A 24693-nucleotide genomic window follows, 5' to 3' on the forward strand; every position below is an offset into this window, starting at 1 on the left:
GGCCTGCAGACACGCGGGGAAGAGACACAGTACATGCTTTTGCGCTTATACATGATTTTTAAACACTTTCAAATATTTTCCTTGTCATTTTTGATCCAATGGAAACTGTTAGAAATGCCCACTTGTTGACATTAGATTTAATTAAACGACCTGAACGTGTAGAACAACATTATAAACCGAGATGTCTTTATTACCTTAAGGTTTAAGTTGTCTTATTTTCCAGAGGAGGTTATTTTCTCGCTAGTTTGTCTGAAACAAAATAAAACATCAGAAAATCACTTGCAATATTCCCACTGCCATGCATGATTGAGTTCTTCCTAAACGAGGTGAGAAGCACGAGATCACACAACACCTCAGAGCTCCGTGCGGCGCAGGAGGACAGTGAGCAGTAATCCCATCTCTCTGCTGCTGCTGGCGGATCTAGTAAAGCTCCAGAAAGGTCCGCTCTCTGTCTGCAGAGCAAAGGGAATGTTCTCCTCTCCCTCTCTCGTCTTGCACACTGCTGGCCGTGACACCGACAATGTGCTTTTGTTTACGCGCCCTTGTGCCAAACCCATATTACGCACGAGCCACAGAGGGGAGGGGTGTGCGTGGGCACAACAAGTTCATGGAATTCGAAAATAATGCGTGCACTTTCTTGCAGTTTGCATCATCGACCTTTTAAGGACATTTATTGTGATTTTTGTCAGTCAAACTATCCTATAGGGCTTTTACACAAAGCATTTATGTTGGCATTGATTGGTAGTAAGATTAAAAGTCTTTAAATATAAGTATCATCTTCGACAACTGTTTTTTAACCTGTGGTTTATTAATAAGGAGCATACCTTTCATCTTAAAACACGTGTAGAATAAGACATACTGTATAAAATGCCAGTCTTTTATGTATAATGTCGGCTTTATTTCCTCTGTCACGCCTCTTGTGCTGGACCACAGAAAGAAAACGACAGCTGGCGGCCCTTCTCCCTCTTTATTATTATCCCGAAGGAGGAGGACGAAGGGGAGACTACCGTTGTGCAATCTTTACCCTCCACATTACGTCACCAGCGCGGATCCGCCTCCGCTCGAACGCCCATTGGACGAGCGTGGCCAAGCGCCGTGTTCTGATTGGCTCTCCGCGGCGTCGCTCCAGGCAACCCCGCTTCCTGGTTGTTGCTGTCAAACACAAGCTGCGGGTCTGGAGACCGACCGATGTCCTGAGTCGCCGCCCTGAGCGAGTTTTAATCGGCCGCAAAACAAGGAATCCTGTAAGTGGGAATGTCTGCTGAATAGCCGAACTGTTTACGCCATGTTTACGTGTGTATTTGTTGTATAAACCCGTTAAACGGCTCCATGTTTCCTCTCTTCCGGTGGAGGTATATAACAGGTCTTTTTTAGTTTTTTTCTTCCTGTAACGTAAAGCCGTTAAAACGAAGCAGGAAACAATTCAAATAAAGCCTACTTCCTCTTGTGTGGTGATAGATTAACGGAACAATATAGTGCTGGACATCATAAAACAACATGCTACCACCTGCTGTGTGGTGTGTGTCAGTGACGCAAACAGCTTTCCTACGCCTTTTCTTAAAAGTGGGACAAAGTCAATGGACCCTGGCAGACAGGAAGCCCCTACTTCTGCTGATTAATTATGAATTACGTGTTTATCGTCACCAGGAGGACTAGTGTAATATTGCTGGTCGTGGTAGAGCTGCTCAGAGCTATTGATCCAGTCACAAATGTTCCTCAGGGCTAATTATGGTCTGTTTCATGAGGGTGTGGACTGAGCTATGCTGCGGAATGAGTTTTGATCATGTGGGGGTTTTAAGAACAATACACTGGGTGGATGTTGTTAAGAACTGGCTTTGAGGAAGATAAGGAACAACTTTTGTCTTTGCATGAATAAAACAGTCAAACTTTAACCTTGAAGTAGCAGAAGTTTGCACCGATGAGCGTCACGTGTTAATCCTGCTTTCTCATTGGATGTAAAGTGTCCTGATTTGGAGGAAAATAGCAACATTGGACTATTTTGTTGAGGCAAATATTTCACATTTTAGAAATATGTGTCAGCCAGTATTATCTTACTGCCGCTGTATTGTTATTGGTGTAGATGTTGCCCGATACATAACAAGAAATGTAGGTTTTAGGTATTTACGCTATTGCATTTGTCCACCAAAGGTCACTGATGATGTTTGTTGTCTGTGTCAAGGTTGTTATCCGATATGTCGTGATCAGGAATTGCAAACTTCTAAATATGTTAAAAACTCAGTGGTTGAGCTCTATGACTATATGTTAAAGCTAGAAAAATATAACTAGGCTTTACGTATCACTCGTATAGCTCGTAGCTTTAGCATCGGCTAATGCAGTTGTGGTGTGATAGGCTGCACAGAAAGAGAAGCTTTTTATATACATCCTCTTTATAGCCGGTTAAAAAAAGAGTCTAATTAGCAGATTGTGTCATCAGGGATGCACGGACATCCCATGATCCTTCTGTGCGTTTGTTTGTGCAAAAATGTTCCAGTAAATGATCAATTGATGAGGTTGTTTTATATCCTTTTAGTTTTGACAGTTGTATAAAGGGATAAAAGCAGCAACACAGACTTCTGGTGTCTGCTGACACAACACAGTACTGACGTAATCGCTCTCGTTACTCCAAACTCATCACGGACACTCGAGCCATCTGTAGCTGCGTTTCATTAAAATGCATCAGAAGCTGCTCCCTGGAAGCCTTTATTCTCAGTGCGTTACAAGTACCTTTTCGGGGCCGACCCTGGAGGGAACCGAGGCCCTCATCCGGCTGGATCTGGTCTCATGTTCAGCTCGTTAAAACAGGAAACGGTCCTCTAACAGTTGCTTAATACTCAACTGCAAACATTCTGTATATTCATTTCCTTTAAATCCCTTTGAAGCAAGATGATGCTGCAGAGTATTAATATGTTTTTGGCCTATTGACATAAAACCTTTACTTGGAAACTTCTTCAATACGTAAATATGGATTGTAAATAGATTAGAAGGTGAATTCTATGCAAAAAACATAATTTTATGATAAAAGATGATGCATATTCCCAGTAGTATTTAATGCTACGAACTCTTTGGACGCATTGCACAGAACCTTTACGATCAAAGTAATGAACTGGGTTCTGCGTGGTTGGACAAACATAATGATCCTGCAAAAGGTGCTGCTAACAATCATTTTCACTATTGATTAAACTGTCAATTATTTATATATATATATATATATATATATATATATATATATATATATATATATATATATATATATATATTTTAAACTAATCAATCTGTTTGATCATGTGGAGTTTTAAATGTCAAAACTAATTACAAATGCCCATCACAGGGAAAATGTGTCCTCAAAGTGCTTATTAGTGATTATGTAATGAGCAATTACCTTTCAAAGGTCAAATAAGTCATTTTACCAAGCAAAACAAAAATCCAGATATTTGATGGTACCAGCTTCTCAAATGTGATAATAATCTGCTCTTTCTCTATTTTATGTCAGTGTTGATAGTAGATGGTTATAATAACGTTACAACCACACCTTTCTTCATAAGGTAGCACTTTCAAAGCGAGGGCCACGCCCAGGTATTATTAAAAATTATAATTTCAAGTTACATCTTAGGAGCGTTCCTCCGCCTCTCTGCACCGTCTACCTGAACTCGTCTACTTGACTCTCAGCTTTTTGGACCCTCCCACCCTCCGTACTTCCTCGCATGCCTCCTTCACACGATCACCTGTCATGTCACAGCCTCATTATCCCCGGCGTGTCCTCACTGCACTGTACTTTGGCTCCCACAGGGACGATGGCGTTCAGGAAGGCTCTGAAACGGACGGCGATCATCGGCGGCGGGTCGATCGCCACAATTTTTGGCCTTTCGCAGCTGATCGAGTACAAGAAGACACAGGTGAGCGGATGGAAGATGCTCACCACTGAATGTTTGCTGCTGCATGAGTTCCAGTTCTGCAGGATTTGACTGACGGCACATTTATGTTTATTTTTTGCATCTCATTGTCCATGTTTATGTTGCTTCACATGCTTTTTCACCCTGACAGGTGTGAAATTAAAGGAGAAAATACTTCAAATGTAATATTGTGGATGGAATTTTTGTTTTAATAAGTCGATCCAGCAGGGAGGGACTCTCTTTCAGGGCATGTCCGGTCTAGATGTTGGAATGTGCGTCTTTAAGGTGTTTTATTGGCTGCGTTCCAGCTGCTGTGCAGGAGGCTTCAAGTCACTTGGAAACAAACCAACGCTGAAAATATGATGATAAAAAGATTGTTTTCTTTCTTTTCACATTGTTGTTAAAGCTCTCCTTCTGATTGTTCTCCTTTCACTTCCTGGTCCAACACAATGTGCAATGTTCATAAAGTGTAACTGAGGATCTGAGGGACAACTTGTTGTCTGAGTAAAAGCGGTGTGGCTGTTTGTCTATTTATATTTATTCAAAAATAAACCACGTGTTTGTCACCAGTGTTTTCTGGAAAAAAAGAAAGAAAAGCGTAACATTTTGGGATATGATGTTTTTCACGTTCCTGCTGAGCGTTACATGAGAAGATCGATACCAATCTCCGTACACTAGCAGCCTGCTAGCTTAGCTTAGCATACAGACTGGAACCAGTTGCTAGAAAGCCAGTGTAGACACCAGCATCTTACTGGTGCCAGTCGAGCAATAGTATGGCAAGCAAAACACTTATTAATAGTTTTTTGCACAGCTTATAAAGTGTTAATTGTTGAGCTGTAGAGGTGCAGATGGGCAAATTTAGTTACCTTTGCAGAGCCGTTTCCTGTCTTTATGCTAAGCTAAATTAGCCGTACAGATTTAAGAGCGATAATAAACCATCTCTGCAAGAAGGGAAATATGAAACGGAGCCGCTGATGGTGTTCACGAGCACTCACTGTATTAAACCACGCGGCTTCCTTTTGAAAGGGACAAGCAGCTGTTTCCCCCGACCTCCGACCTCCGACCTCCGGCTCTATTTCAAGCAATGCCGCACATCTACATACCAGACTTTATTTGACTGTGCATCCTAATGTGAACTCTGTTTTTTGTCCTGATGCGATAATGTCTTCTCTTGCCCACCGTCGTCCTCTCAACCAAGCATGGATTGGTAAGCAAGAAGTCGACCCTGATGAAATATAATTATTTCTCACAATAGTTTGTAATCATGCATGCCTCTAATCCCAGTAATTGCAACGCTGATGAGCTGAATGTCCGTCTCCTTTAAGCAAGGGCACATGGCTTGGAGAAGTTTTCAAGGCAGCGGCCGATTGGCTATTAGCGCGGGTCTTGCTGTGCCATTCACTGACTTAACTTGATTACAGGGGCGCTCGCTGCTTAATTCTGTGGCGGTGTTCGTCTGTATGCATCATCAGAAATAGACAATGATTATATCATCGTCTCGCTTGCGGCTGCAGAGCTAAATTACAAACGCCTGCTATTATTTGCAAGTCAAATGCCACGTTTGCTTCAAAGCCGCTTGATGCAATCATTTAGCTTGAGCTGCTAAGTAGAAGAAGAAGAAGAAAAAAGAATGAATAAATCATTAGAAGTGATTCTCATCCTCGTATCGGAGGAGAGCTGAGTGTTTTTTGTTGTTGCTTTTATTGTGTAAATTCATTATTTTGCTCATCATTGTGATTTTTATTTTGTTGGTTTTGCAAAAGTTGTGCAGCATGTTGCAGCAGAAGCGTTCCTTTGCTACTAATCACCTATATGTTTATGCTTCTTTCTTTTTTTAGCAACACTTCTAAAGGTGAAAATGAGACATCATAAGCACTTTTAAAAATATCTTGGATTTGAGATTAAAAGGTCATTCTTGGATTTAAAAAAACATTTAAACCACATTTGGGGAAACAAGTTAAAATAATGAAAACTCTTTTTCTTCTAAAAGGTGTCCTAAACTTTTTAAAATAGTAATCATACATACATGCTCCTGCGTCCATTACGACACAATAATGCACATTATGTACATGATCTCATTACAGTGACATGCATAATGTATTAAAATGATTGCACGTCATTATGCATGATGTCACTATGAGATGATTGTAACGCATACACACATTTCTTGCAGTTAGCTTATGATGTTTCAAAATGCACCTCAAGGAAAGTGTTGCTGTATTTTTTGGCTGTATATCGTTTAAGACAATTAACATAGACTTTTTAAGTAGAAATTAACTCAGAAACTTGTATCTTTGCACCATTCGGGGCCGGTTGAAGCCGCTGAGCCGCGCTCTCCTCACCGGGTCGGTGTCTGTGTACCTGCAGGCTCGGTTGGCCCACGTGGCGGCAGAAGCGGAGCTGAGGGTTCCCTTCGGCGACGAGCTTCCGGCCCGGCAGGCCCAGCTGGCGGCGCTGCAGAACACGGAGGAGTTTGACGTCCTGGTCGTCGGGGGAGGGGCCACGGGGGCCGGATGTGCCTTAGACGCCGTCACGCGCAGTGAGTGAGCCGCTCGGCTCTCAAGTGCATCACTGTCCCGGGACACTGAGGGTCTCAAGCTTATAATGTTCTCGCTTCAGTATGTCAGCTGCCATTGTGCACGCAGAAGCTTAGCTGTACTGGAAATACTCCTGAAATATATATATGTGTGTGTGTGTGTGTGTGTGTGTGTATATATGTCTATATATAGTGCTTGACATTTTGGTTTCACACTAATATTTATATTATGCAGCTAATTATCTGCAGCGATTGACATGCTATTTTAATTGCATTGCCTTCATGTATAGATATCTGAACAATTCAATATTTTCATATCCTCGTTCTAAAATGTAGTTACACTATAAATCTAGGTGATCTTTAATTGTTACCGAGCGCCCAAAGCTTTGACACAAGAGACGTTTGGAGACTAACTAGATTTAGCCTGAAAGCAGTGAAACTAAATGCAGTTATCAGTCACTGCTCTATACAGTTCAGGTTTATCTTCACACATCCTTTGTAATTTTTTCCCTGCAGACCTCAAGACTGCTCTGGTCGAGAGAGACGACTTCTCCTCGGGGACGAGCAGCCGGAGCACCAAGCTGATCCACGGCGGCGTCCGCTACCTCCAGAAGGCCATCATGCAGTTGGACTACGAGCAGGTTCCTCTTCTCGCTGTTTCTTTTGAACGTTTCCATCTCGTTTTACTCGCTCTTTCTCTGACGTGAACCTCCTGTTTATTTTGCGTGGCGGCAGTACATGATGGTGAAGGAGGCCCTCCACGAGAGAGCCAACCTCCTGGAGATCGCGCCTCACCTGTCTGCACCGCTACCCATCATGCTTCCTGTGTACAAGTAAGGCTAACCTTAATAACCCCAGAGTCCCCAAAAATGGGGCCTCATCGATCTCTCAGGCCATACCAGTCCATATATGGGCCTCTGGTGTGATAGAGCAAAAAAAAAAACACACGCACATCCTGGCTTTACAAGTCAATATAAGTCAATTTTGTATGTTAGCATAAACCATTAATATGACTTGAAGGGACTCGAGAGGGACTTGGGAGAGCACCCCGATTTCTGAAAATATGACTTTTCATATCGATAGCATGGAGCTAAACAGGATTAGCATACAGTTTTGGAACCTTTGCCAAGATACGCACAACATTGCCATTTATGTCCAGCAAAAAAAAATGGAAATTGACTTACTTATGGCTGAAATATGATTCATCACGGCCTTTCTTGGTCTCTATGGCTTCGTCTAACCCAGCAGCACATGGCTAGAGTGGAGTCGAGGACCGTTCAAGGACCTTTTTTCAGCGTTCGCAAATGTAGTTACAATAAGAAAAATCAACTTTTCTTTTCTTTAAAATAAATAAATATATAATTTGTCCTTTTCTGTGTACTATCATAAACTAATATACCGCTAACACATATATGTCCTAATTATCTATGTTTATAAGGGGTTTCTGTATATTATAGCTTTTTAAATTATTCAAATAGACCTTGGGGTTGAGGAGATAATCAGTATTTAATATTTACCAATTTTCTCAATTTTGGCCATTACATTGCTGGGACAATAACTGTAGTGACAATGTGCCTTTTTAATCATTTCCAAGATGGTGGCAGTTGCCTTACTACTGGGCCGGGATCAAGATGTACGACTTGGTGGCCGGGGTGCACAACCTGAAGAACAGCTACATCCTCAGCAAGACGAAGGCCCTGGAGCACTTCCCCATGCTGAAGAAGGACAAGCTGGTGGGAGCCATCGTGTACTATGACGGTGAGTGAAACCCCACGGAGGCCTCAGCGCTCCGGCGCCCGTACGTGTGGACGGTAATCAGAACCAGCGCGCTTCCTTTGTTGACCCATTACTCATCTTGGTGTTCTCTGTAAACACGAACAGAGCAGCTGAGTCAGGCGCGTTGCTGTCGCCCTTTTCCGGCTGTTTTCCTCCCCGCTTCTCTCCAGTGGGAAGGAATCGCTCCAAAATTAGTACGAAATCTGGCTGCCATGATGCAAACAACAACCGCAACTGGGTCACATGACTTATCGGAGGGGTTTTTCTTCTGGCTTTTCTCTAATTACTCATTTTCCCCCTGTGAAATACATAACATTCACCATTTTAACACTCTGAAAAGTGATTAAATGGAATAATTTGAGCTCTTCGCGACTAATTGGCAAAGACGGTGCTTTTGTTTTAACCTTGAGCGCCCGGTCGGCTCCTCTGATTGGAGTCACAACGGCATCAAAACACACACACACACATGCACACACACACACATGCACACGTTTAATTCAATCTTCATGAGAGGTAAGAGTTTTCTTCTTAGACCATTATTATCCCTCAAATATAAGTAAAAAAACAAGCTTTGTAGCATCCAATTTCTTTCTTTTTTTACCATTAATCTCAGAAAGTCTCGTCGATATAGTTTTTATATTACTTTTATATCTCCTCTGTGTATTCATAAAGAGAGATATTTGCTCTGTGTTGAATAGCCGGTGGACATACAGACCAAAAATGAAAATTCTTCTCTTAAATGTCACGACAAAGGAGTGAAAACCAGGGCAGAAAAAAGTAAAATAATCATAAAAGTAAATATTCCTGCAACATCATTGAGCACTAAGCTTTCAGAATTATGCAACTTTGCATTTTTAAAGGAAATCCTGGCTCTAATTAAATTGTGATATTGTATAAATTGTGTAGCATGATTGAGATAGAGAGCGGCTCTTATGGAGACGTTGGCCTCCTCGTCTCCACTGGGGCCGAACTAAACGTGTTGACAAGCTGGATGCTCGTTCTTCCCTGTGGCAGTAAACGCATCACGCTCCCTGATGGTCACAGAGGAGAACCAACACATTGAGTACCAGGATAAGAGGCTTTTAACGTTTCTTATTTATGGTTTTCCACTGTCAAAATCAGTGTGATTAATAGCAGAAATTAAAATCCATGCTGCAGTTTTGTTAACGTGAATATATTTATGAAAGAAACATTCAGGTTTTGGAAGCAGTTCGCCACCCTGAGAGCTTAATTTACATGCAATTATGTATGCTTCATAAATACTGCATACTATATGAAACAAAAAGCCTTTTTGAATCTCAACGTGAAATAAAAGTGGCCAAAACTGGATTTCCTGCAGAGTGAGAGAAAGAAGAGCATGTCCTTGGTGCAAAGCGGCATATGTTTGATGTCCACTCCCCCTCCCATCATCTGCTCTGAGGGGGGGTCTGGGCCAGGATGTTGGAGGAGCAGCGCGTCTTTTCTCCAATTATGCCGTCTGGAACAATCACGGCGGTGACATTTCGGAATCTGACCTTCTCTCCCGGCGGTGTCGAGCGTCGTCGTCGTCGTCGTCGGGCGGCTTTTTCCTCCTGCTGTCTTGGTTACTCCCGCTGCCACCAGCTACAGAGGCACTTTCCCTCTGCAGCACATGTGCAGGCCTCATGCTCTCATTGTGATCGGGCTGGGTGGTAAATATGCTCTGAAACCCAGAGTATGTTAATGCTTCACATTACAACAAAACGGGGCATTCAGGGTCAGGGCCGCAGGGAATGGGAGTGCTTTCTGGTAATAATACTAGCAAACCCTTTTCATTGAGTCACAAAGCAACAGTTATTTCTGTTCTTTCAGCTTCTTTCAATCATTTTACCTCTCAAAAACCAACAACAAATAAATACAATAAACAAATCATACCTGATGCATAACAACCAACTATACGAACAGTCAGACCAGGACAGAAAAACACGGAGATAAACCATCATCCTCCATATTGAACTATATTGTATGTATTTGTATTTATCTCATTCTTCCCAGCATTTTATTCTCAATTCATACAGGCCACTTGTGTTTCAGCTCCTGACATTTAATTTACATTTGAATTACATTACATTCTCGCGTAACAGAATGTGTGTTTGCAGAGTAAAATGGAGAAGAAGAAATATATATTATTTCATGTACAATAACAGGATGTCGGGGCGATGATTCTCCGTGGCAAATATTTCGATATGTATATATATATGTATGTTGATATGGAAAATAACATCAACAGCAGTGACCTGTGCACTAATGAATCCACATTCTGCACAGAGGAAAGGGGGCGGAGCCATCGAGTGCAGAAACATGAACATTTAATATCCTCAGTTCTTTTGCACAAAACTGCAAACACAAAACTAAAATGAGCTATAAAGAGTGAACCTTTGACACAACGACATGTTTAATATCGGCATATTCGCGAGGGTGAGCATTATTATGAGGAATAATTATTTATTGGTCACCTTCTGAATAATCAAAAATCAATATCAAATAAAAATCTGTAATATACAAAATCAAATAAAGCAAAGTTTTGTTCTAGCAGCAGATTTGCACCCAAATATCATGAAATTAAACCTAAGTTGTTGTTGTTGTTGTTGTTGTTCTTCTTCTTCTTTCTCCTCTTCCTCATCTATTCTTCTTTGTCCTCTTCCTCCTCTCTTCTTCTTCCTTCCTTCCTTCTTCTTCCTCTCTTCTTCTTCCTCCTCCTCCCCCTCTCTTCTTCCTGCTCCTCTCTTCTTCCCTCATATTTCTTCTTCTTCCTCCTCTCTTCTTCTTTCCTTCTTCTTCCCTTCTTCTTCTTCCCTTCTTCTTCTCCTCTTCCTTCTCCTCTTCCTCCTCCTTCTTCTTCTTCTCCTCTTCCTTCTTCTCCTCCTCCTCCTCCTCGTCCTCCTCCTTCTCCTCCTCCTCCTCCCCCCTCCTTCTTCTCTTCCTTCTTCTCCTCCTCCTCCTCCTCCTCCTTCTTCTCTTCCTTCTTCTCCTCCTCCTCCTTCTCCTCTTCCTCTTCCTCCTTCTCCTCTTCCTCTTCCTCCTCCTTCTTCTCTTCCTTCTCCTCCTCCTCCTCCTCCTCCTCCTCCTCCTCCTTCTTCTCTTCCTTCTTCTTCTTCTCCTCCTTCTCCTCTTCCTCTTCCTCCTCCTTCTCCTCCTCCTCTCGTTCCTCCTCCTTCTTCTCTTCCTTCTTCTCCTCCTCCTCCTTCTCCTCCTCTTCCTCCTCCTCTTCCTCCTTCTCTTCCTCCTCCTCCTCCTCCTCCTCCTCCTCCTCCTCCTCCTCCAGGGCAGCACAATGACGCCCGTATGAACCTCGCCATCGCCATCAGCTCCGCCCGCTACGGCGCCGCCATCGCCAACTACACCGAGGTGGTGCGCCTGCTGAAGACGACGGACCCGCTGACCGGCAAGGAGAAGGTGTGCGGCGCCCGCTGCCGGGACGTCCTCACAGGTGAGGCGTTGTCTTCCACGCGAATCCAAGTTAAAGCCGCGCGTTTTGGTGGAATACGTTGTGTGACTTGTGCGGTATTTCCTCATGTCTTCACCGTCGTTCTCCTCCTCACAGGAAAGGAGTTCGACGTGAAGGCCAAGTGTGTGATCAACGCCACCGGACCGTTCACGGACTCCCTGAGGAAGATGGACAACCAGGAAACCCAAAACATCTGCCAGCCCAGCGCCGGCGTTCACATCGTCATCCCCGGTTACTACAGGTACCGACCCGGCCTTTGAAACCAGCGTTTCTTCCTTACTAAAGTGGAGATATTTCAAAGGCATTCACTACATATTGAATCCTCAGTGTTTTCTCATTTTAATGTGTAAATACTCAACTATTACCTGACCTATGCTTACATGCATGAGACCATCTTCTCTGGTTGAGATACAGCAGCGCAATAGAGTAGTTTTGTTGAAGTAGGCCGTTTTTTAAAGTTCAGCGAAGCTTATTGAGCGAAACCCGAGGGAGCGCGAGCCCTTTGAACAGCGCCAGAAATGCCAAGCACCTAATTCTCCTCGTCGCTCGTCTTCCTCCTGCCGCTATCTGTGCCCTCCCCCACCTCCTCTTCCTCCCACACATCTGGGTTTTTCCATTTGTGCCTCTTCTTCTTCTTCTTCTCTGTGTTTCTGTTGCTCTTATCCACAACCTTGAGACAGTAAAGATGGTAAATGAAACACTAATAAAAACCCTCCTTCCTCCTTCCTGGGTCCTCAGCCCCGTCAACATGGGGCTGCTCGATCCGTCCACAAGTGACGGACGCGTCATCTTCTTCCTGCCCTGGGAGAAGATGACCATCGCCGGCACGACCGACTCTCCCACCAGCGTGACGGCTCACCCGATCCCGGGGGAGGACGACATCAACTTCATCCTGAGGGAGATCTGCAACTACCTCAGCCCCGACGTGGAAGGTACCGGTCACGCTCTGAGGAGCATGCAGGCTTTTTTACGATGCACCTGTCCAATCAAAGGTTTACTTTAAAGGAGGACATTTAGGGTTTGGTTTGTCCTGCTCCATATGATATAAACGGCTCATTCAAAACACGACGAGTCTTATTTTTAGCTCATTTCTGCTGAAAATGCTACACATTTAAATGTTTCCGAAGGCCGACGTGAAAGCGAATTCTCTAGAAGTAAGAAAACCTCATTGACATTTGTCATTTGTCAGGATATCGGCTCTTATTTCCCTTAATAATCCTAAAACAAGACACATCTTCTTGCACAAAGGGTTTCTGTTAGTTAGTGCTCCGGCTCACAGTGAAGCATTCTGGGTAGAACCTTGACCGCCTCTGTGCCGTCCGCAGTGCGCCGAGGAGACGTGTTGGCGGCGTGGAGCGGCATCCGTCCGCTGGTGACCGACCCCAACTCCAAGGACACGCAGTCCATCTGCAGGAACCACATCGTCAGCACCAGCGACAGCGGACTGGTCACCATCGCCGGTCAGTTCCATCATCTGGTGACGGCCCCCATGCTTCTGGGTCAAGGGTCAAGCGTCATATGTGTGTGTGTGTGTGTCCAGGTGGGAAGTGGACGACCTACAGATCCATGGCCGAAGAGACGCTGGACGCGGCCGTTAAAACCCACAGTCTGCCGGCGCAGCCCTGCAAGACCGTGGGTCTGATGCTGGAGGGAGCCAAGGGCTGGACGCCGACCCTCTACATCCGCCTGGTGCAGGACTACGGCCTGGAGAACGAGGTGACGCGCGCTAGAAACGGCATTCTTGGGGTTTTATGAAGTCATTTCAAGTAGTACAAAGTGACAGAAGTAGAAAACGTTGTATTTTCAGGCCTGTGCCTCTTTAAATCCACAGAAATGTGTTTTTTTTATTTGTTTTTTTTATCAAATGTTCCCGTATTTTCTTCTGCTCACCGTCTGTAGGAAAAGCAGCAAATACTGCATATAAGTACAATGTTGATGTACTTATATGCTACTTCATACATCTCACCACATTTCAGAGAGAAAGATTCTACTTTAAGAGCTATTGTTACACACAAAAACCAAAAATCAGTTTCTAAGATATGACGCACTGTTAAAGATTAAACTACTACTACTTACACATTAATGTCACTGTGCCTCTTTTCATCAACACAAATTGTTTTTTTATTTGGTTTTCTTCCGCGTGAACTTTACTTGTTTAGCTATCAAATGTTCCCATAATTTCTATTTATATATATATATAGAAGAAAATATTCATAAATAATAATAAATATTCATAAATAATATTCATATATGTCTGTAGGAATAGCCAACAAGTACACTTGTCATTTTAGATTTAAGAGCTGTAGTTTCTATTCAATTTAAGATTTTACACAAAAACAACATAAAATCAGTTTCTAAAATATGACGCACTTACACATTAATGTAATTAATAATGATCCCGTATCCAGGTTTTTATATACTTTTGTTGCTGTTACTTCTGTACTTTTCCTCACAAGAGTATTTCTACCTTGTGGTATTGCACTTTCAGTGTTGAAGTAACTGATGATAATACTTCAGGATGCTGCATCATTCTTCCTGTGGAAGAAGAACCGGCGTGAAACGTAAACTATTTGTTCAAACCTCCAGCAGCAGTTGGACTTCCTGAAACATTTTTTTTTAACGAGCTGCAGACACAGCTGTAAAAGCGCACACACACACACACACACACACACTCTCTCTCTCTCCAGCGGCGGCGGCGCGGCTGACATTAAAGCCGCCGCTGTAACAACGCTGACATTTCTACGACACAAAAGACTGGACACGCGCTGCACTGCACGGTACGCTGTGCGGTTTATCAATGGCACCAAGCAAGGGCACATTGATTTACATCGGCTACAAGCCATCTTTCCAATAATTAGGCTGTGCCTTTTCATTAAACCCTGCAGAACAGTGTTTCATGAAGAAAAAGTCCTCGTGCGGCGAGTGCCTTCAGTACACTTACTCCTCATTAGAGGCGTTCTGCTCCGGCTCCGCCGCTCTCTCCGATATTCCTAAAAGGTCACTGTTGGTATTTGGACGGCGTTTGCCCTTTCGCATGATCGGCGGGCCGACGATCTGAATGGCAAATAGCCGTCCCGTGTTGTGTAAACACGTGACGCCTCGTCCACAAAGCGGTCGGTAACGGTTATCGCTCAGCTCCGGAGAGGGGGGATCGATCCCGGGGATACCAGGGGCCGCCGCACGAGCTTTAAACTGAGATTTTGATATTGTTAGAGAAGAAAAGTGAAGAAGAAACACGATACAGAGGTTCATAATTCAGAGAGCAAGATTTAGTTTCAATTAGTTAACTGAGTAGTCGATCGATAGGAATCTGAATCATCAGTACGAGTCTTTTTTTAACGCTTCTTACAGAAACTTTACTTCTTTTCTCACATTTTATAGACCAAAAAACATATTGAGGAAAAGAAAAGCGAAGAGATTTATTTACGTCCTGCGAATAGAATAAACAATAACTGCAATAAACCAAAACCACGCTCATTAAGAATATAGGATGTGTTATGAAATAGTGCCTGTTCTGTTTCATAAAAGTGTATTTTATTGATATTAAAAGAGGTTTAAACCGTATAAAATGTGTAGTTTTGTGTCGTGTGTTCATCTGTGGATGAGAAGGAATCATTGAATGAATAAATGTTGTATTTCAGTTTTACTATATTATTTTCCTGTAACTTAACAGCTGGTGTTTGTCTCCAGGTCGCTCAGCATCTGGCCTCCACGTACGGCGGCAAGGCGTTCGACGTGGCCAAGATGGCGCAGGTCACCGGGCAGAGGTGGCCTATCGTGGGGAAGCGACTGGTGTCGGAGTTCCCTTACATCGAGGGCGAGGTAACGCCGGCACTTCCGCGCTCAACGTCGCCCAAAAAAACCGAACTCAAACAGCGGCTCATGCCAGCCTTCTGCCCTCAGGTGCTGTACGCCATCAAGGAGTACGCCTGCACCGCCATCGACGTCATCGCCCGCCGGACGCGCCTGGGCTTCCTGAACGTGCAGGCGGCCGACGAAGCCCTGCCCCGCATCGTGCAGATCATGGGGAAGGAGCTGGACTGGAGCGAGGAGCAGAGGACGGTACGGCGTCACAACAACACAACAACACAACAACACAACAACACAACGTCTCCTCAAAAGTCCACAAGCTGAGGATTCTCTCTGCCCCAGAAAAAAACCTGCTAAGTCTGACATAATGCTTGAATCCCCGGTGGGTTTCTTTCCTCACACAATAGAAAAGGTCCACACCCTTCATCCCAGAGGAGGAAGCCGTTTGTGCGTGTGTGTGTGTGTGTGTGTGTGTGTGTGTGTGTGTGTGAGAAAGAGATGAGGTGATACGAGTGGAGTTACGTGTGCATGAAAACTGAACTCTCAGTTATTGTTCCACTTGTCTCTTCCTGTAGAATATCATGTAAACAAAACGCGTGAACAGTCCATGCAGGGTTTACAGTGAAATGCACGTTTTTATTCTCCGTGTTCTTATGGTGTTGCTGCTCTGGTGTGTGTTATTATTATATTGCATGCGCTCACTGACTTCCAGGCCGAGCTGGAAGCAGCCAGGAAGTTCCTGTACCTGGAGATGGGCTACAGGTCTCGCTCTGAACAGCTGACCAAGACGACCGAGATCAACCTGGACAACCAGGAAGTGGCCAGGTGACGCTTCCCCTGTTATGATCGCTCTCTGCTGCGGTGAAGTAAATGTGTAACCGGCAGTGTGATGACAAACAACGTGTGGAATCTGTGCGACAGGTACAAGAAGCGCTTCCACAAGTTCGACAAAGAGAGCAAAGGATTCATCACGACCGTCGACGTCCAGCAAGTCCTGGAGGTGAGTCTCCTTTCATCCGCTCTTCTTCACGCTCGTCTTCATCACGCGCTCATCGATCCCTCGTCTGCTTTTCTCTCCTCTGCAGAGCATCAATGTCCACATTGATGAAAACGCGCTGCACGAAATCCTTAATGAGGTGGACCTCAACAAGAACGGACAGGTGGAAATTGACGAGTTCATGCAGGTACGTAACGCGCAGATTCATACAGTTCACACGTTCATGTTTGGATATTTATTAATATTACAAATAAGCTTCGTTCTTTACGTTTAACGCTATTTAAGCCACACGGTTTTTGTGAATTCCACGATGGAGAATTATGCTCCCTTTTTTTGACCCTTGACCCTATTTTAGTTTTTTTAAATGCATACATTTATGGAAATAAAAAGGTGGAGTTTTACAAAGAAATTAAATGAAATTATCCTCTTATCCTCACTCCATTAATCCTCTTATGTGATGATTAAGTCCTAAAACCTTATTATAAGTGAAAATATGAAAATGTTTCCAATATTAATTAATTTGTTGCAAGAAATAATTTATGCAGGTTGATGGAAAGAATCCAGATCAAATGAAACATGCTTTAAAATGACAAATATTCTTCTTTTACTGGTACATTCTTTCACTTTTTTATATATATATATATGTAAGAAACTGAGACTTTTCGGGACATTTCTTCATAAAAATTAGATTTTTGCAGAAAAGACTGAAGATAAAAACGGTCTGAGTGCACGTAAGCAGCGGTGTGCACGTGAACAGAAGTGTGCACGTGAGCAGCGGTGTGCGAGGAGAGGAGCCATTAATGCCAAACACCTCCGTCAGTAGCAGCCGAACAAACCGGCCATGAAGGCTGATAATAGAAACCCAGGGGAATGCGATCGTTCAACACACTTTCTGTTTTTTTTTTTGCAGCCATATTCCTGTTTTTAATCCGTTTTCAGCCTTTTTGTGCTTCACAAATTGTTTTTATACATCTTTTCTCATGCAATGCACACAGATTTGATGCAGTTTTAAGCAGGTATTTGTAGGTCAATGCATATTTATAGATGTAACATTACATATATATATATATATATATATATATATATATATATATATATATATTTTATATAATTGCATAAAGTAATTTACACCTCCCTCATCTGCATCCTATACAGTAATGTACTCTATCATTAAAAAAAGAGACCATTGTCCACCTGTGATGTGAGAACAGTGTTCATCCTGCAGACAGGAGGTGTGAAGTCTGACTAGATGGAGCTAATTAGAAAGGAGCATCGTGTGTCGGCTTCCGTCCGCCGCTAAATAAATTAGTTTCTCACATGACAACGAAGTGCAGGAAAAAGAGTCATTAAAGCCGAGCCCGGTGACAGCCGATGATTTGGTCTTCATTAGCGGAGGAGACGAGCTGATGGAGAAATCGGCCGAAATATCTTTTACCCAGACGCATTTCTTTTTGTTTCCTTGAAGTATTTATTCCCGCATGGTGCATGTTGTGATTCTCCATGTCTGTTTCTGCTTGTGTGGACACCCGGCCTGCACGTGGATGACTTAGGGACAACAAGCAGGTAGCTGATGGGAGACCTGGTGATGGGAAACCAACGTGTCGCGAGAAACTCTCACATTAACAAAGAAGTTACAGACTTTACCAAGTCCTCTGGTGGCTGAAGGGGAAAAACACTAAAAAGGATCCAGAAGTGTTAAAGCTGCGCGAGGAAACTTTAAACACCGCTGACTGAGAGGAAGAGCGTGGTGATGTTGTGTTTTCTTATCGTCAACAAATCCCATGAAAAGACCAAAACCAATAATTAATGTATTCATCTATCATGTAATATCTCATATATCTTCTTCCTCTGTGCCATCAAAGTCCATTTTTGTCCCAAAAAATACTATAAACACAAGTAATCGATGCGCAAACTGTGTATTTTGTGTATTAGTATACACATAACACACTTTTCCACATATTTAAACTGAAGCAAAACACATGTAAATCATATTTTTACTATAGTATAGAGAAAATATTACAAATCAGAACCCATCAAACAAAGTAAATTAGGGGACAGGAATCTACTAAAGATGCAGGAAAGCAATATTTGAACACATATCAGACAAATGGAAAGGAAGAATATAAATAGATAAGAGTCCTTACTGTATTATATAATTTATTCATAATCCGCCGATAACGGAGACAATAGAAGGTGTCTGTATGCCGAAAACAATGTCAGATTTTTGCAATTTTTCTCAAAACTAACAATCTTTATTTTTTAACATTAACATTTCATTTCATTCCGTCACATTAACCGAGTCATGAACGTTTTGTTTGAAGCATGCTTACCGCCATTTTTAAAGAACTTCAGTAGAGAGAACCTGCTTGTAACACATCGTTGATGGGGTTTGTTGACAATAAGAAAAATACAGAATAACACCGTATTTATCCTTTTGGAAACTGTGAAGGCCGCTTGGACTTAAATCTCTCTCTCTAAAAGGAGTGGAAGCGGCTCTTTCTCCCTAAAGCGCCTTCCTTCGCCTCCTCGTGCAGCTTTAGCGCGTGAAGAAGGCGGCTGGTGTCGGGCTCACTTCCTCCGGTGACGTCTCTGATGATGTCACTTCCCCCGCATGTTAAACCTTTCCTCCTGCTGTCTGTCTGCAGCTGATGAGCGCGGTGAAGAAGGGCCAGGTGTCGGACAGCCGGCTCGCCATCCTGATGAAGACGGCGGAGGAGACGCTGAATAAAAGAGGCCCGGTGACGGTGGACCGGAGCGGCGGAGGATTCTAACCCCCGATGGTGCCAAGGAAACAAACCCAGCCTCTGGTGCTTTCTTTTTCTTTTTAACAAAAGGTGGCGTCATGCAAATAAGGCGCTATTTGAATGACAATGATGCAATCAGGCGCGGCGGCGGGGGGAATTTGTCCGAAATCAAGCGTCATGCGTCACTCCCGAGTGTTTTGAGTGAAATCGTATTTAAAGATTGAGGCTTGTTGTTGTTGGTTGTCTGTTTTCTCAACATCTGGTGCCTCTGATGTTACACAGCACATCTGTTTTCTACTGTCTTTTAAACTTTCATAGCACGATCATTCACACTCCGTTATTTTTTTTTAACACAATGATTGTTGATGCAGCTTTTTCATGTTGGCAACTGGCAATGCATTTCTTAATAATTCTCTTAAAGTTGACTGGAAAGGATAAAAGTAACCTGGTCCCAATTGTAGGCAAAATAGAGACTAAATACAACTTAAATGACGAATTAATGGAGATTTAATTGGTTTAAATTGATCCTATTTGACCTGCAATCGGTACTAAATCACCAATTCTTTGCAGCCCTTTATAGAGCCCAGCAGAGCTTTGCATTGTCTCCTTTCTGATCTTCGCATGTTACGATTACTCGCCGGGTGATATTTAATGGTTCTTAAAGCACTCTGAGAGGTTTCTGAAGTCCTTCTCCTCTGGTCTGGGTTACATCCTCTTTTATTGCACTACCAGCAAACTACTAAGGTTTACACGGCGAGGTTTCCAGCTTTAGCGTTACTGAGGAAGAAGCTTTTTATTCTGCTCTTTCCATATATATATTATTTATTCTTTTTCCTTATGTTACTGCAGCCGATTATACACAGAGATTTAAACACGTTGCACGAGAAAAACAAGATTTTAAAGGATTCCTTTTTGTATTTGCATGCTCCATGTTTCTCTAAACAATGTAAAGCAAAATAATTTCTACCAAGTGCATTTGAAGTGGAGTTCATGCTCTTATTGTTGTGAGCAGAGAGAATGTAAAGTAGTCCTGCATGCCGTCAGCGGATGTTTTCATTGTCTGTGTGACAGCATGAGTGTGTGTGTGATATGTGCCTCCATGTGCCTAAGATGTGACCCACTTCTCCCACAATGCCACACACCGCGTTAACTAACACAGGAATCCATGCTAAAGAATGTTAATCTATTTAAATCAGAGTTGTTATATAAAGAACGGTTTTTAAACTGTATTTGTTTGTTTTGTTTTTTTAGAACGGAGCTCGTGAGAAGGGACGTGCCGCCATGTTGGGTTTTAAATCCACATTTTATTCAGGAAAAGTTCTTTTACCACAATTTATTTTGAAGGTTTTGCTAACTTTATTGCGTAAATATTTTAGTTTAACATTCTTCTGCAGTATTTCTGCTCTTTGGCGAAAAAAAAAAAAAAAAAAGAAAAGCGGCCTTCGTGATCATTCTCGAGGGTTTTAAGCAAAGTACTGTGTCGTGTTTTGGCCTCTGAGAAGCCTTCAAACTGGACTTCATCTAATGTATTTTGTGTGATGACCAGTTATAATAATTTCACTGTGAAGAGCTCCCACACCTTTTTGAAAAAGGAAAAATAGAAAATGTTTTTATTCCTCCAACATGGCAGCAAGTCCGTCCTCAATACAGACCTCCTGTAAAGGTTTTATATTGTACTCTGTGTGTGTGTGTGTGTGTGTGTGTGTGTGTGTGTGTGTGTGTGTGTGTGTGTGTGTGAGAGAGAGCTTCCTTATTGCCTTCATATGATGCTTTATATTCACCTTTAACAGATTGATCTACATGGACTTATTCTTATGCCATAAACAATCATTCCACAAGGTTTCCTCCCATGAACCATTACTGTAACTGTGTGTGTGTATGTATGTGTGTGAGAGACTGTGTGTGTGTGTGTGTGTGTGTGTGTGTGTGTCCACGCCGAGGACCCTTCAAACTGCCAACTGCTCGTCAGGAATAGCTCGTGGGCTCCACGTTAAATCCCGATGTTTGTCTCCTGTGGATGAAATTTCATCTTCATCTCGACTCAAAGAGAATCCTGTTTCATAACCTGTAAGAACACTGTCAGGTAAAAAAAGAAGAAGCAATTATCTTATTAAATGTATCTAGTTGCTTGCAAAGCTTTGTTGTGTTTTTTGTGTTTCCTATGTGAGCGTCATAACCGCAGAGAGACGTGCCGTGTTTATTACTGTATGAAAGGATCGTTTATTTTGATTTGGTTTAATTTTAAATGTTGTGAAATCACTGAGGACTTGAGGATAATCTTGTGTCCCCTGAGCAGCGGCTCAGTGGACTTGAGTCTGGACTTGAGACCCGATCTCCTGCCTCCATTGTTTACACTGAAAACCAGCGACTGGACATGAAGGAGCTGTGACTGTTTCTGATGCAAGTGTTACCTGCTGGGTCGGGTTACACAGAATACCCTCGCTCAGATTGGTTCTCACAAGTATAGAAGTACACACACACACACACTCACACACACACACACACGCACTCACTCACACACACACACACGCACTCACACACACACACACACACACGCACACACACGCACTCACTCACACACACACACACGCACTCACACACACACACACACACACGCACACACACGCACTCACACACACACACACACACGCACACACACGCACTCACACACACACACGCACACACTCACACGCGCACACACTCACTCATATACACACACACATACACTCACACACGCACACACTCACACGCACACACACTCACTCATATACACACACAGATACACTCACACACGCACACACTCACACGCACACACACTCACTCATACACACACACATACACTCACACACGCACACACTCATACACACGCACACACTCACACGCGCACACACTCACTCATATACACACACACACACACACACACACACACACACACACACTGAAGTCTGCTTCCTGCAAACTGTGTGAGGAACAGCCTTTTCTCCCGAAAGGTCACGGTGAGATTTGAATGACAGCTTTGAGTCCGTCGTTCATATTACAGTCTGCAGCTTCCTGGGAAAGGCCGGCAGGACGGGGAAGCAATTAATTGCAATGAATTATGGGACAAATCTGGCTGGCATATGACTGCTAATGCTCCTTTCTTTCTCCTCTGGAGGGTTTCGGCCACGCTGAGCTGTCTGCCTGCACACTAATTGAAAAGTGTGAGGAAGATGCTGTTGTCTTCCTTCATTTCTTTTTCTTTTACTTCATCTAAAATGTACAATTAGTCTGCAAAATCAAAAAGGTGTTTATGCATTTCCATTGTTCTGCTATGCAACACACACTGCAGGCGAAGGACGATTTGGACAAAAGAAAAGTGTCAAATGTAAATAATTTAGCCTGAAAAAACATCTGGAACAGAATTAAAATGCTATTTGTGTGTTCACTAATAGTACTTTCATATTATATATAATGTGTGTACTAATGCAGCCCAGTAATGGTAATTAAAAACCACCATTCTCCTGGTTTACATGAACGAGTTGTGGCAAAAAAATAATGATGTTCTGATGAGTTTTAATTAGAAGTGTGAGTAAGAGCACTGGGACCAGCTCACTAATTCAGCTCATATTCATGGTAAATAAGATGATAATTAACTGGGAAATTAATGACATCGACCTGTTGCAAGCAAGTAAAAGTTCAACTATTGATATGGGAGAGGGCAGGTATTTTAATGTATCAGTACCGGGGGTTATTTGCGCCTAATTGGGAGGGAAAGTCGTTAAATAAGGAGGTTGTTTTTGAAAGTATCCTCCAGGGTTCTGTCTCAGACTTTGAGAGGGAAAGAGCATCCGAATGCCTGCTGAACCCTGAGAATCACTTTATGGGGTGAAATAATGGTTCAAACCTTTCCGAACCTCCTCCGGTGGAACAAAGAGCCATCTTGCAAGGTGTCCTGACATTTGCCTGCTTCATTCACCAGGATGTGGGCAGGAAGCTCTTTCAGCTGCACTTCAATGGACAGCTGTCAATCACACGAGACACGGGGAGCATCTCAAGCTTCATATCCGAGAAGAGGAATATTTACAGCAGCAGCAGAGACTCTTCTCCTCCGGTAAAGAACCCGTGTGTCTCAGAAAATACATCATTTGTGTGACATATTTTACTTTGAATGTTTTTATTGCACATGTTTCTATTTCATGTTTATGATTCTGGACTTTCGTCTCTTTTCTTCTTCTGTGTTTATTGTTGCGCTCTAACATATATAAGTCCAAAACTCTGATAGAGAACTACATATTTTATTCTTTTATTATTTTGTTGATGTTGTAGCCTTAATGTTAAACACGGAGCCAGGAGGTTGTGGGTTTACATCTCATGAGTCTCAGCTTCTTTTGATGCCGGATAACCACATTAAGTCAAATACACCAAAACACCATACAGGTGTATCAATAGCTCAGACTGACAGACAATGAAAAGACTGATATAGCTTCATACCTGGTATTGAGAACACCATTTATTGTCACGAGTCAGAAATTATAATCAGACGCTTGATCCACGAACACAATCTCTTTGTTTAGTTTAATCTGGAGCAACGCAAAAAAAGATACAAAGTTTGATCTAATTACGACGTTAGAGAGAATATTTTGTAGCTTTCAATGTACTTTAAGTTTTTTAATTCACTGGTACATTCAAGAAAGAGCTGTCGGTGATAACGACCCAAACATCCCATCATATGTGAACAAACGGCGCCCTCTACAGGCCAAGACTTCTTCTACGTCCTTTTACAGAACCTGGAAAATGTCTAACAATCAGTTTTAGTCCGTTAGTCATTAAATATAACTTTAACTAAATGCTACAATTATAAGTTGATTTCATTAAACCGATTGAGAAAACTGAGTGTAAATGAATCCTAATATACATTAAAATATTAGTTCCCATCATACTTTAAATACCAATACTTTCAATTTGAACTATGTACATATTTATTTCCATATATTACACTTTGTTATGCTAATGCTGTACATCTACTTCTTGATTAGGAGATGAAAGACACAGATGAGGTGAATTAAAATGTAGAACAGCACAACATATTTGTAATGTGAACCCACACACACACACACACCCCACACACACTTGCATCCATATGTAAAAACAAAAGTTGTCTTGAACTCGGCACACAGAGCTTTTTGAATTAATTTGAGGCCGCCATGCAAATATTCACAGTTAGTCTTTGAAGGTCAGAACGGTCCTCTTGGATGAATCCTCCAGGTGAAGCTGCTCCATTTAAAGCCGCCGTCTTCCGCCACTAGAGGGCGGTAGTCACACATTTACTCCACGCTGTCGTTAGCATGGAGCGCTTCTTACTTTTCCTCCTATTTTACAAATATTTAGACTCTCAGTCGAGTCTATAAATTCTCCGTCCGTCACGATAATCCCACTGAAGTTCCTCAGACATCACCGACTTGAGAAGCTGTCGTCTCAAAGCCAAACACCTGAAC

At 42.7% G+C, this 24693-nt stretch overlaps 1 protein-coding gene across 1 annotated transcript; it reads left to right on the forward strand.

Annotated features, from left to right (window-relative positions):
* Nucleotides 1-3791: 3791 nt before the first annotated feature.
* gpd2 (glycerol-3-phosphate dehydrogenase 2 (mitochondrial)) lies at nt 3792-20448 on the forward strand (the record flags this gene model as incomplete). The annotated part of the gene is made up of 16 exons (XM_079236498.1): nt 3792-3893; nt 6258-6429; nt 6943-7067; nt 7162-7259; nt 8021-8184; nt 11486-11650; nt 11765-11909; nt 12407-12600; nt 12994-13128; nt 13209-13384; nt 15359-15490; nt 15572-15730; nt 16191-16303; nt 16400-16478; nt 16564-16662; nt 19121-20448. The coding sequence occupies 16 exons, from the start codon at nt 3792-3794 to the stop codon at nt 19244-19246; spliced, it is 2184 nt and encodes a 727-aa protein (XP_079092624.1). The 3' UTR covers nt 19247-20448.
* Between the last annotated feature and the right edge of the window lie 4245 nt (nt 20449-24693).

The sequence above is a fragment of the Taurulus bubalis genome (genome assembly GCF_910589615.1).
Source record: "Taurulus bubalis genome assembly, chromosome: 21".
Lineage (NCBI taxonomy): Eukaryota > Metazoa > Chordata > Actinopteri > Perciformes > Cottidae > Taurulus > Taurulus bubalis.